General features: G+C 33.8%; 2 protein-coding genes across 2 annotated transcripts; one reads left to right on the forward strand and one right to left on the reverse strand.

Moving 5' to 3' along the window:
* Nucleotides 1-763: 763 nt before the first annotated feature.
* On the forward strand, nt 764-3,625 carry LOC112041207 (pentatricopeptide repeat-containing protein At2g01510, mitochondrial). The gene has a single exon (XM_024074120.2). The coding sequence runs from the start codon at nt 888-890 to the stop codon at nt 2,682-2,684; it is 1,797 nt and encodes a 598-aa protein (XP_023929888.2). The 5' UTR covers nt 764-887; the 3' UTR covers nt 2,685-3,625.
* Nucleotides 3,626-13,281: 9,656 nt separating this feature from the next.
* Nucleotides 13,282-13,641, reverse strand: LOC112041204 (CLAVATA3/ESR (CLE)-related protein 16). The gene has a single exon (XM_024074118.1). It carries the CDS (start codon nt 13,639-13,641, stop codon nt 13,282-13,284), a length of 360 nt encoding a protein of 119 aa, XP_023929886.1.
* Between the last annotated feature and the right edge of the window lie 275 nt (nt 13,642-13,916).

Raw genomic sequence — 13,916 nt, forward strand, 5'->3', positions numbered from 1 at the left:
GCCCAATTCCATGTTAAGAGATGAACTTTGTATGGCGCTCGATATCTAGCCCACTACGCAGAAAGCGATCCTGAACTTGGCCCGTCTTTGCCCCGACCGACATTACCACACATTCCCAACTGTTAAATAATAATTGAGTCTACTGCCTCACTCTCACTGCAGGTGGTCTGGGTACCATCTTCAAGCCTCTTGCACCTCTTTTTTTCTCCCCTAAGTTTTTCTTTTCTTTTAATCATAAAATCTATAAATTAAAAAAAAATGATATTACAAATTTTATTATTTGAACGTCTTACAAAATAATACTATGTCACTAATCACACACACACAAATCAAACATTCATTTGTTATCTTGTTTAAATGTCATCAATACATTCTTACCACATCAATTTATAAGTTTTTTATAATAAAATTTATAGTACATTTACCATTTTTTTAAACAAAAGTGTGAGATTTGAACATATGAAACAAAAATATTATTTTTTTTTTTCATTTTTTTTGTTGTAGAAATTGATAATTTTGATAAATAGATATGATCATGAATCATAAGAAGTGGACCGTGTTTTTTTTTCCATACACTGTAGATGTATTGAGTAGGCATGGGTCCGTGGTTTTTGTCGGGCCTTGATCAAGGCTGTGACAAAGACTCCATTAGTATTGAGGCCCAAATTTAAACCCAATGCAGGCCTTGATAGAATAAATCAAGACTGGGATTTAAGGGCCTTATTGATTGTCCTTATTTTGGTTTTTTTCTTCTCAAATTCCTTGCTTATGCGTAATCTTTATGCATGTCCCAAAAGAGGCACCAGACTTTTATTACAAACTTGTAGTTGTTTTCACTCTGTTTCTGTTTGCTGTCTTTCTGTGTTGTATTGTATTATATATAACCAATGTTATTCAAAACTCATCCCTCCAAATTCTACTCTCTTCCTCACACCCAAAAATCCTCCATCCCACCAATACAAGCCTTTACAACCCTCTTAAAGTTATGTTCTTCCAGCCCATACCAGCTCAAACAAATCCATGCCCTCCTCCTCACTACAGGTCTATCAATCAAGAACAGACTCATCACCCATCTGCTCACAAACCTTACACTCTTGGGTCACATGTCATACGCTCGCCAACTGTTCGACGAAATGCACAAGCCACGAACTTTCTTATGGAACACTCTCATTAAAGGGTATGTGAAAAATGAGCTTCCAATTGAAGCTGCTTCGGTTTATAGGCAAATGCACCTTATTGGTGTTCGTCCAGACTCCTTTACATATCCATTTGTGGTCAAGGCATGTGCCCAATTGCCTGAATTATGGACCGGTGGGGCAGTCCATGTCCATGTGATGAAATATGGATTGGAGTTTGTTTCTATGGTGAGGACTGAGTTGATGATAATGTACGTGAAATTTGGGGAGATGGGTTTGGCTGAATTTTTGTTTGAGAGTATGGTAGAGAGGGATGTAGTGGCGTGGAATGCGTTGATTGCAGTGTGCGTGCAAAATGGACTTGCCAGTAAGGCTCTTGGGTTGTTTCATCAAATGAGTTTAGCTGGAATTAAGCCTGATGCAGTGACAATTGTGAGTGCTCTTTCAGCGTGTGGTCAATTAGGTTGTTTGGAGATTGGGGAGGAAACATATGGAGTGGCAAGAAAAGAGGGGATTGATTGTAATATCATTGTTGAAAATGCACGGCTTGATATGTATGTTAAATGTGGTAACACTGACATGGCAAGGACCTTGTTTAATAAAATGCCTCAAAGGAATGTTATTTCATGGAGTACAATGATTTTAGGGTATGCAATCAATGGGGAAACTGAAAAGGCATTGGCTTTGTTCTCAAGGATGAAGAATGAGGGAGTGCAACCAAACTATGTTACCTATTTAGGGGTGCTATCAGCATGTAGCCATGCAGGGCTAGTAAATGAAGGCTGGGCATATTTCAACCATATGGCTCAATCAGGTCATAAGAATATTCAACCTAGAAAAGAACACTATGCTTGTATGGTTGATCTTCTTGGCCGGTCAGGACATCTTGAGGAGGCTTATAACTTCATTAAAAGTATGCCCATAGAGCCGGATGCAGGGGTTTGGGGGGCTTTGTTGGGCGCTTGTGCAATTCATCATGATGTCAAATTGGGGCAGCATGTAGCAGACCTGCTCTTTGAAGTAGCTCCTGATATTGCTTCATATCATGTTATAATGTCTAACATGTATGCAGCAGTTGGGAGATGGGATTTTGTTGATAAGGTGAGACTAAAAATGAGAAAGAAAGGCATTAAAAAAGTAGCTGGTTATAGCTCAGTTGAATTCAATAGTGAATTTCATTTTTTCTATGGGGGAGACAGATCACACCCACAGTCAGCCTATATATACGAGAAGTTGGAGGTTTTACTTGAACAGATAAAAAGTATAGGCTACATTCCCAAAACCAGTTCTGTGTTCCATGATGTGGAAACAGAGGAAAAGGAAGTCACGATTAGCACTCACAGTGAAAAACTTGCTATTGCATTTGGTCTTATCAATGTAAGACCTGAATATCCCATTAGGGTGATGAAGAATTTGAGGACTTGTGATGACTGCCATAATTTCTCTAAATTTGTCTCCAAAATTACAATGAGGGAGATTATCATGAGAGATAAGATCCGTTTTCATCATTTTAGGAATGGTGTTTGTTCATGCAAAGACTTTTGGTGATATCAAGAAATTATAATCACTCTGATCCTCGTTAAAGACCAAAAGATATAGTTTGAGATTGCAAAAGTGGTTGGAGAGGAACACAGATCAGCACATCATCAATACTTGATATGGCTCAAGGCTAGCTTGGGAACTGGAGTCCCATCTGAGATGATGAGCAGCATTGAGGTAAGCTGGACAAACGATCCAATCCAATCAGAGATACTCTTCTTTTGATATTGCAAGACCCAAGCCCAAAATGAATCCTTCATCAAGTGTTGAAGTGATTAAAAGTGGGAACCGGCGTCAACATAAAGAGCATATATCTAATGGATCATAATCAGGTAGAATATGCTATTGTACACTATATATATTATTTCCTGAAAAGAAGGGGCATGCTTTGGAGCTGAACATATGGGTAGCTAATTCATGAATTCAAAGTCTTAAACAGTCTCCGAATTTTACTATTTTAATTTTCTGTTTTATGGGAAGTACAGAAATTTGTTTTGTAGCTGTGATGCATCATTACTTCCCAGGATCAAAAGTTTCTCGTGAGTACAAACAACCTACTGCTGCTATATTGGATTTGATCTGCTCCAAAGAAACAGTGAAACCTATGTTTTTTACTATATCCCAAGTGGGAAAATATTCTTGGATTGGACAGGTTATTTATTTTGAGATTAAAGTGAAATAAACAATTAGGTTCCATTCAGTTATGCAGCTACTGCGGCTTCTTCTTGTTCCTTATTTGCTTACTATATCTGGTCTTTGTTGACCCCAGAGAAGGGGCTGGGGATGTTTTCTGTTACTGCAATCAAATTAGTATGCTCTTTGATAATTTGTACAAGCTGATTTTGAGATTTTAGATTTCTAGTTTTTGAGGCTTCTTTTAGATCATTGAAGAACATGAGTCAAATGAATGTTTAATTTTTACTTTGGAGATGAAGGCACCAAGTATGGAATTCTACTTGGGCAGTTAAGAAGCAACATATTTATAAAATGAATGTAGTTGAAATGAGAATGTTACAATGACTTTTTCTTTAATTAAAAAAAAAAAAAATGTTATGATGGATAAGTCTATGGGGGAGACAGATCACACCCACAGTCAGCCTATATATACGAGAAGTTGGAGGTTTTACTTGAACAGATAAAAAGTATAGGCTACATTCCCAAAACCAGTTCTGTGTTCCATGATGTGGAAACAGAGGAAAAGGAAGTCACGATTAGCACTCACAGTGAAAAACTTGCTATTGCATTTGGTCTTATCAATGTAAGACCTGAATATCCCATTAGGGTGATGAAGAATTTGAGGACTTGTGATGACTGCCATAATTTCTCTAAATTTGTCTCCAAAATTACAATGAGGGAGATTATCATGAGAGATAAGATCCGTTTTCATCATTTTAGGAATGGTGTTTGTTCATGCAAAGACTTTTGGTGATATCAAGAAATTATAATCACTCTGATCCTCGTTAAAGACCAAAAGATATAGTTTGAGATTGCAAAAGTGGTTGGAGAGGAACACAGATCAGCACATCATCAATACTTGATATGGCTCAAGGCTAGCTTGGGAACTGGAGTCCCATCTGAGATGATGAGCAGCATTGAGGTAAGCTGGACAAACGATCCAATCCAATCAGAGATACTCTTCTTTTGATATTGCAAGACCCAAGCCCAAAATGAATCCTTCATCAAGTGTTGAAGTGATTAAAAGTGGGAACCGGCGTCAACATAAACTAAAGAGCATATATCTAATGGATCATAATCAGGTAGAATATGCTATTGTACACTATATATATTATTTCCTGAAAAGAAGGGGCATGCTTTGGAGCTGAACATATGGGTAGCTAATTCATGAATTCAATGTCTTAAACAGTCTCCGAATTTTACTATTTTAATTTTCTGTTTTATGGGAAGTACAGAAATTTGTTTTGTAGCTGTGATGCATCATTACTTCGCAGGATCAAAAGTTTCTCGTGAGTACAAACAACCTACTGCTGCTATATTGGATTTGATCTGCTCCAAAGAAACAGTGAAACCTATGTTTTTTACTGTATGCCAAGTGGGAAAATATTCTTGGATTGGACAGGTTATTTATTTTGAGATTAAAGTGAAATGAACAATTAGGTTCCATTCAGTTATGCAGCTACTGCTGCTTCTTCTTGTTCCTTATTTGCTTACTATATCTGGTCTTTGTTGACCCCAGAGAAGGGGCTGGGGATGTTTTCTGTTACTGCAATCAAATTATTATGCTCTTTGATAATTTGTACAAGCTGATTTTGAGATTTTAGATTTCTAGTTTTTGAGGCTTCTTTTAGATCATTGAAGAACATGAGTCAAATGAATGTTTAATTTTTACTTTGGAGATGAAGGCACCAAGTATGGAATTCTACTTGGGCAGTTAAGAAGCAACGTATTTATAAAATGAATGTAGTTGAAATGAGAATGTTACAATGACTTTTTCTTTCATTAAAAAAAAATAATAATGTTATGATGTATACGTGGATGGATAAGTGGAAATATACGTAAAAATAAGATTATGAGAAAATTCTCTTAAAGATAGGGGAGACTCCTATTGATAAAAAGATGAAAAAGAGTTGTTTGAAATGATTTGGTCATGTTTTGAGAACGATTAATGTATTAGTGAAAAATAGTGAGTTCATTTAAATTGAGAGAATGAAAAAAAGATAGAAGAGGATAAAATATATCATTAATAGAAATAGTAAAAAATTACATGTCAATTAAGGAATTAACAAAGAGTATGACTTTGGATAGAATATGTAACCAACTTTGACTAATTTATTGAGGATTCATAGCTAACCCAAAAAATTTGGGAATAAGGCTTGATTATTGTTGTCATTATAGTTTTTATTTGCTAAGCATGTTTAGTTTCTTTTCTTCTTCTTTTTTCCCCAGTATAGCATCACATGGCCTATATCTCCGCCGGTTCCATCATAGGGTATTTCAACATGGAAATACTTATTCATGTTTGGAGAATTGAAATATGAGTACCCACTAGTCATCTGCCTGTATGATGTTGTACAAAGGCTTTATGAATTGAGACTACGAGTTCATAATGGTATATCCATATAGTATGGACAAACTTTAAAATGTATTGGACTATCTAAGCTTTTTGGTACGATATGTTCCAAGTTATCTAGTATGGACTGATTTTTACTCACTCAACATTCATACCTAGACGGAAAGCAGAATCGGAGTCTCGAAGACACATCTCCTAGAGTACTATTGCCCCTTGTCTGAGCTATTTTGGCATACTAGTTTAGTAGTCTCCTCTAAGGTTTCCTAGCATGATGGTTGTGAAGGCATTTGTAATCTGGAAAGGGCTGCTTTTATGTTAACTGTAAGAAACTAGGAATACTTCACTGTGAGTCTGGATTTGAACGTTTTACAAGAACTATATGAATCTTTATCCCAGTCCATCCACTTTTTATCAGTTAAGTAATTAATTTCCAATGGCTAATTATTGTTTCATACTTTCATATTCTCGGAGGCGAAATGTTTCGCACAATATCTACATTTTTATACTAGATTTCTATATTTTACACATTATGTAAAGAGCATGGACCTAATGTGAAACTACATGGACACTGTTGGATGTGGAAAAAAAAAAATCCATTCTTATTTGATCTGATATATATATACACATCTTTACCTTAGTTTTTTAGTAGTGTTGTGACGTGTTTTTGTGTGCATTCGCTTGTTTCTTAAAAAAAAAAAAAAAGTATGCACTGTCCTTAACCCCTCTCTCTCTCTCTCTCTCTCTCTCTCTCTCTCTCTCTCTCTTCTTGGTTGGGCATTTATGCAGCCTCTGCTTCTTGGATTGGACAATGCATAATAAATTAGGGTTGGTTGAATTAACTGAAATCTATGAGATCAGCTTTTTCCTCTAGATCTGGCATCATCATGTAGCTTTCTACTCTTGTTGACCTATTGCAAATATTTTTGTTACCAACAAAGATGCCATGTTCCATTTTCTTTGGTTGAAAATGGACCTTTTCTTCTTTTTTTTTTCTTTTTTTTTTTTTTTGAGAAGGGGTTGAAAATAGACTTTTTCGTTATATAGATATAGTTTGAACGTGTTTATTAAAAAAAAAAAAAGAAAAAAGAAAAAAGAGTTTGAACATGGACTTGGATCTTGACAGGTTTGACTACGGTTAAGGCACAGATCTTGAAGTCTCTCACTGTCTCACAATTACTTTGTCACAACTCACAAGCCACAAAGAACCGCCAAAAACTACCTTTTGACTTTAGGATTGATTACACACGCAATCAGGCTAGTTTTATTTATTTAAACTAGTTTAGCATGTATACATTGGCAGAGGGGCTGATCTAGTAGTGTGCCTATTCCCTTAGGTCATTAACAAAATATTGGATTAGCATATATGTACGTTGCCAGTTGATATATAAAGCTTTAGCAGTGTCAATCTAAGTGTATATATATTCGAGTCAAGATCAAATTATACATACCTTAATATAGTTCTTTGGTAACTTAAAATTTTTTTAAAAAAATGTAGTTCTTTGTTAATTTTTTACAATAACTTTTTATCGGATCAATTTTTGAGAATTTCATTGTTAAATTAAATATTTTCATTATTCTTAACACATACTAAAATTTTGTGCTAGTCGGATATCACTTACAATCCAATTTATAACTCATGCTTTTGTGTATAATTTTAAAAAATTGAAAAAAATAATTATTAACATCTTTTTATTGTAATATTTTACAAGCATTAATATATAGGCAGACAATATATATAATCTAATAGTGAATTTATCAAAAGACAAAAAAAAAATATATATATATATATAAAAAAAATATTAAATAGTGTAACAATAACAAAACTTCTACTAGAAGTGACTTGAAACCTAATCTTGGATATAATGTTTGTTGACCATGGAAAATGTTACCCATTTACTAATTAAACACCAAAGAACACAAAATATTTTCCAAAAAAACATTTATGTTGACACAAACAAGACTTAAAATGCAAAGATGATCCATATGGTGTATTCTAAGTGCTACATCAGGTTTTTACTAGATCAATATGGTTATATGAGCGATCACAAGAAAACTCTAGTCTCCTACTTTAATTAGCGCAATATGCATCCTAAAAAGGGAAAAAAGTATTTGTTACACAAAGAAATAAATAGGTTTTCTTTGAACTTTTAATTGAGAGAAAGAGAGAGCTAAAAAATATAAAAGACTAAAAAAATTGTCTTAGTGTAAGTTTGGATAGAGCTGAAAACAAATTTCAGCTGCGTTTGGCGTTTTTCCATGGGTCCCGTGCACTATTTACGGGACCTGTAAGTACGGAATTAAAAAAAAAAAAAAAAAGCTTTAAAATTGGGTCTCACATGGCATTATTCATGTTTAAAAATTATTTTACTACAGTGTTTTCAGTTTTCAGTAATAAGCGATATCTAAACAAACCCTTAGTTAAGAGACATCATGAGATTATTTATTGATTACTATCATTTTTTTTTCCATAGAGGAAAACTTAATAGGTATGAATAAATGGAGTAGATATCTCTCTTCCTTTTTGGAATGATAGGTTAATGCAATCAGTGCTAACTTTTGTTAATAAAATATTATACATGTTTAAAGGGAATGAAATATATTCTTTGGTTTATGGAATGATGTTTTCTTATAAAGAATTCTATCATGAATATGAATTGTTAGGGCCAACGGAAAATTATTGTGTACTCTCGAAGTACTATAATTGCGTACTTCCTACTCTCACATGAATATTGAGTCTCACTAATTAAATTCATGATAAGACCTATCATTTATGTGAGAATAAAAAGTACACATTTATGATACTCTGAGAATACTTAATAATTTTTCATGGCGAACTGTATGTCCTGTTTTTTTTAGGAGGTGGTGCATACTTTTCTTTTTAAGAAATAGCTGTTCCCATATCACAAAGCCCCCAAATAAATGAATAACCCCCACCTCCAAAATTCTAGAATGAATGAATAAATGGAGAAACTGATTAAAGGTCATTATCAACATCGGTATAATTTATCTCATACTACTATATTGGAACAGTAGAAGGTTTAAATAGTGCAAGCAGAAATATTATGCGATATATATATACTACACATAGTAACAGATCAATATACCCCTATTTTTCACTTCAGGAGCTGTTGTATTTACAATCTGATCAGAAGGACTTTTCTGACATTAACAAATAAGTATATTAAAAACAAATAAACAAACAAACTCTACATGGTTTTGGTCAGTCAATTGAATCTATTTCTCTCGAATTATATATATAAATCAATTCCCAAGAGCCTGTTTTGTTTGATAGCACATTGGTCAATACTACGTGTTTCCTTTTGACCTTGATTGCATCCCTAAACCCACATGCATTTTATATATATATATATATATATAGCTTTCTTTACCAAACTTTGGTTTCGAGTCTAATTCTCACTAATACCATGAAAACATAATCCCCCTAAAAATTAAGAGATTTGCCAAAGAGTGGATTTGGAATTTTGGACCGAGTCCTTTTGAAACCAATTACGTAGTACTGTAGTCTATAATTCCACCGTCAGATAGATCGACCATCACCAAGCTGTATGAATGCGACTTTCATTGATTAACATTAATATGATATCTTTGCAACCAACTTGTAAATTATTGTCCTTCTATTTACCCAAAAAAAAAAAAAAAAAACTTGTAAATTATTGTGGGACCTTAAATCCTTAATTGATTGGATCGAGCTTCGGTAGAAGTCATGAAACTGTGATAATAGAGTGACGTTAGAGATGCACTCATACACCATTTATTTTTTACAATTTTTTTTTTATATATAACTATGGACATCGTCAGTCATGATTGGAGTAATATTATTTTCACTTTGATTTACTATTGACAAGACTTTTATTATATGCCGATTCTAACCAGTCTGTTAATAATTGTAAAAAATATTGCATTCTTAAATTTACTAGTGATATAATGGAAAAATATAAAATATAAAAGACAAATAATAATAAAAGAAAAGAAAATGCTAGCTGCAAAGCACCAAAAGTAGGAGGTGGGTGGAAGCAATAAACAAAAGTTTAAAGGACGTGATAAAGAGGGAGAGATGAGGTAGTTGCAGTCTTATGAGTTATGACACCCTCTTTAACGCACACATTTATATGCTCCATAATGGCCACGAGCAAACATTCATGTCTTATTGTTATGGGGAAATACTGCTCCCTTGGGCAAAATAAAAAGCCTTCGTTTTTTGTTCTCTTCAACAGAATCTTTAGAACTAATCAAAAACTTAATTACTACTACTATATAGGAAGATCTCTCTCTCTCTCTCTCTCTCTCTCTCTCTCTCCAGCCATTTCTTATGGTTTTCTAGGGTTTCGTTGACAAAACTCATTCCAAGGAAGTTTCTGTAGGTTGTTTTTTATATAAGGATCTCACCTTGAGTGTGTGAAATTTGTTTTTTCCGAAGGTGGCACTGAAACAAGAAGTAAAATATTTGTTGAACAGTCCCACTTCTAAGTCTGAGTTTGGATAAAACTTAATTAAAAGTAATGCATCTAAGCAGCTATTTAAGTTTTACCCCCTAAAAAAAATCCAAACCCATACTAAATATATATTCAAGGAAAAAAAAAAGATTAAATGGCACTGAAATGCAATTTTTTTCCTGAGTAGAAATGTAAATAAATGTAGAACTAGAGTTACTTGTGCTAATTTTCTCTTAAAGTAAATGAAGGTTCATATTCAACCATGAGATATGGAGAGAGTATATCATATCCTCTATTGTATGTCTTTTTGAATCAATTTATTTAGCCTTTTCTTATTAAAATTAGACTAAAATATATTTGTACTTTAAAAAAAGTGGAAAAAATTGAATATTTTAAAATTTGTATATAAAAAAAGTATATTAGAAGTTAAACAAAAAAATCTGATGGCAAAACAAATCCAACTTAGAGCATTCACATCAGGTGTGTCAAAACAAATCTGATGGTCACCAGTCTGAAGCCACCATTGCCACCTTGGTCTGAAGCTGCCATGTCGCCTCGATCTGAACCCATCTCGGTCTGAAGCTGCCATGCCGCCTTGTGTATGGTGGGGTTTTGTTGAAGGTTTTGATTTTATTTTTTATTTTATTTTTTTGTTGTTGAGGTTTTTGGATTTGGAATTTGTTGGAATTTGGATTTGGAAATTTTTTTTTGTTGTTGTTGAGGTTTTGGATTGGGATTTGGAATTTGTTTGGATTTGGAATTCTGAAGCTGCCATACCGGTGATTGTGATTGTAGTTTGTGGCGGTGGTTGTAGCGGTGGTTCTTGGTTGGTGGTGACTGCCACGGGATTGTGTGTTTGCATATTGTTGGGTGTTGAGTAAATATATTATTTTAATGTGATGTACATATTATTTTAATATTTAGAACAGAAAAATAGAACATCCAATAAATGGTATATTGTAAAATGATGTGTTAAAATGATAAAGTAAGTTTTTAGTGTGACAAAATAACATTTTTATGAGAGAGCTGATGAGAATGCTCTTAGCATTAAGTAACTCATAAAAAAAATAAAAAAAAATGAAAAAGACAAAGACAAAGACAAAGTGACAAAACAAATAAAGAATGGCAGGTGCACCATTGTCATTTACTCATTTACAAGGAGAAAGTGGCTGAAGTATCAAAAAATGGGAAGCGCCCGAAATGACTGCTACGTATAAAAACCCATTAAAAAAATGTTGGGCGTACAATAATGTCCTAAAAATCTTGAGAAACCGCGTTGTTCTTGAGAGTTGTACAGGCAAAGCATCCTCCCCTCTCTCTCTCTCTCTCTCTCTCTGAAGAAAAGTTTATGACTTTGTTATTCTGAATCTGTTTAGATATTATTTATTTATTAAAAATTAAAAATTTGTTATTAAAAATATTATAATAAAATCTTTTTTTTTAGGTAAAACACTGTTTACAAACATTATTCACACGTTTCTGTTTTGACTGATCTATAAACAGTACCATAAAACCAGCCAAAAAAAAAAAAGCAAATGCAGCTTAAACGCAGCTTCAGTGCTAGGCACACTTCAAGTCAAAAATAGAATGGGAGCTTCTAGGAATAATCAATTAAAACAGAGTCCAACAACTAGCCATTTAGCCCAATACTTAAAACCAAAGTTGGCCAGTGTCAATCTCTCTCTCTCTCTCTCTCTCTGGCTCAAGGACCACAGCAACCATGTTTCTCCCATATTATATGCTCTGATTCATCTGATCAAAAAAGGTCAAGAACTTTTGTTTTCTTTTTTGTTTGTTTGTATTTTTACTAAAAATAATAACATAAACACCAATATTTTCCTTTTTTTTTTTTCATAATATATTAAAGTGAGAAGTTAAATTTAAAATAACCTTATTTTTACACCAATTTATTATCAACATTATTTTTATTATACACTAATTATTGGCTATATTATCTAACAAGATTAAGTGTTTCATAGACATGTCAAATTAGTCAGACAGCCGAAACTCCCTAATAAAGTCGATAATAAATCAATTTTCAATCATCAGCACTATTACCTACATCCAAAAAGGGCCTAATTTTTGTTTTGAAAGACTAAAAAGAGTCTAATTTAATACTATCTTGTATAATAATGCCTCAATTTTACCATGTTCCACTTTTTGTCTTCCTTTTTGGGTGCTAATGCCAATGCATAACACAGACAACCAGAAAGAGAGGACCAGATATTTGGGTACACTCCTCTCACTTCTAATAAATGGGAAATGGCATGCAAATACTAATTACTTCTGATACCCAATTTCATTGGGCATGCACTCTCTTAGTGAAGGGTAATACATGTAGGAGTTCGCCTTGCCTAGCCTAGCATTGCGTGAAGTTTATCAAATCAGTAGCAAGAATTTCATTGTCACCAGGTAAGGGAAGAAACTTTAACTCGATAAAATGCCCCACCATACATAATCACCTAAACATGCCCATACGGATTTAATCTTAATCTCTATAGCATGTTTGTGATGCTAGCATCTTTTAACTAATATGGTAAAAATAAATTTTTTTTTCAAAAACAATTAAATTCAATTATGTATTCAACAATCAATACAACCATGCATATTCTTCTTAAAAAAAAAAAAAATACAACCATGCATACAGTTGAACTTAATTGAAACAACTTTAAATAATTGACCAAAAGACATTCCATAGTGATAATCAAATACTTTACCAAGTTTAGTGAGGTGCTCGGATAATATTCAGGCAAAACAAACTAGAAAAGTAGAAAAATAATAAGCAGTAACTACACCAATTAAATTCAAGAAAGTTTTAACAGAAGGTACAGAAAAAAAGAAGACTGCAAAAGAAGCAAGAGCATTAACACTAGCCTATTCATTGTCCAGCTTTTTCCCCCTTTCTCAACAGTTCTTTCTCACCATTGCTTCACTGCCCCATAACGTCATTAAACTCACACTGAAAAGGCTAAAGCTATGCTCTCATCCTAATACAAATAATAAGTGAAAAAGGAACAAAAAGCTGATAACAGAAAGATCTTACAAACATTTCCCCACTTTAAATTTTGCTGTAGCATTAAAAGCAAAAGCAAAACCCACCAGTGGTTTTTCATTTTTTTTTTCACTAGTTGTGAAGAGGATTTGGACCCGTATGAATTATTCTCTTCTCGTCCCCGTATACTGTGTCTGAATCTCCATTAATGGTGGCCGCACCAGCTTGACCTGGAGTAGTACTACTACTTGAAGAAGTTGAAGGTGCATGAAACAATGGTGTCTGAGAAAAACGATCTTTCCTCGGCGGAGACCTAATGAACTTACCAGATTCTTCATGAGCAGCCAAACAAAAACTTATTTGAGTGAAAATTAAGATGACCCACAACAGCAAAATTGCACTAATAGTAGTACTAGCAGTTGTTGTTGGTGTAGGAGCTCTAACATGCCTTGTTCCTCTTGCTCTTGCACAAGCTTCCGAAGGAACTATCATTGTAGTTGTTGTAGTGGAAAATGGATGACCATAAGATGCTCAAAGAGATCTCTAACTCACAGAATAGAGTGTAAAGGAAGTGGGGTTTTGGATAATTCAGAGAATAGTAGAAGAAAGAGACGACTTTGTCACTTTAGTACTTCCTCATCTTATGGGTCTAGACACATGAGCTTGACCCTTGATTCCTGGAACCTTCTAATATTTCTTATTTCACTTTCTGAATCTTCGGACTTCGCACCTTTTACTCACACAAACTAGTAAACCAACACTGCAGC

This window comes from Quercus suber, unplaced genomic scaffold (assembly GCF_002906115.3).
Source record: "Quercus suber isolate HL8 unplaced genomic scaffold, Cork oak 2.0 scaffold_524, whole genome shotgun sequence".
NCBI classification, from domain to species: domain Eukaryota; kingdom Viridiplantae; phylum Streptophyta; class Magnoliopsida; order Fagales; family Fagaceae; genus Quercus; species Quercus suber.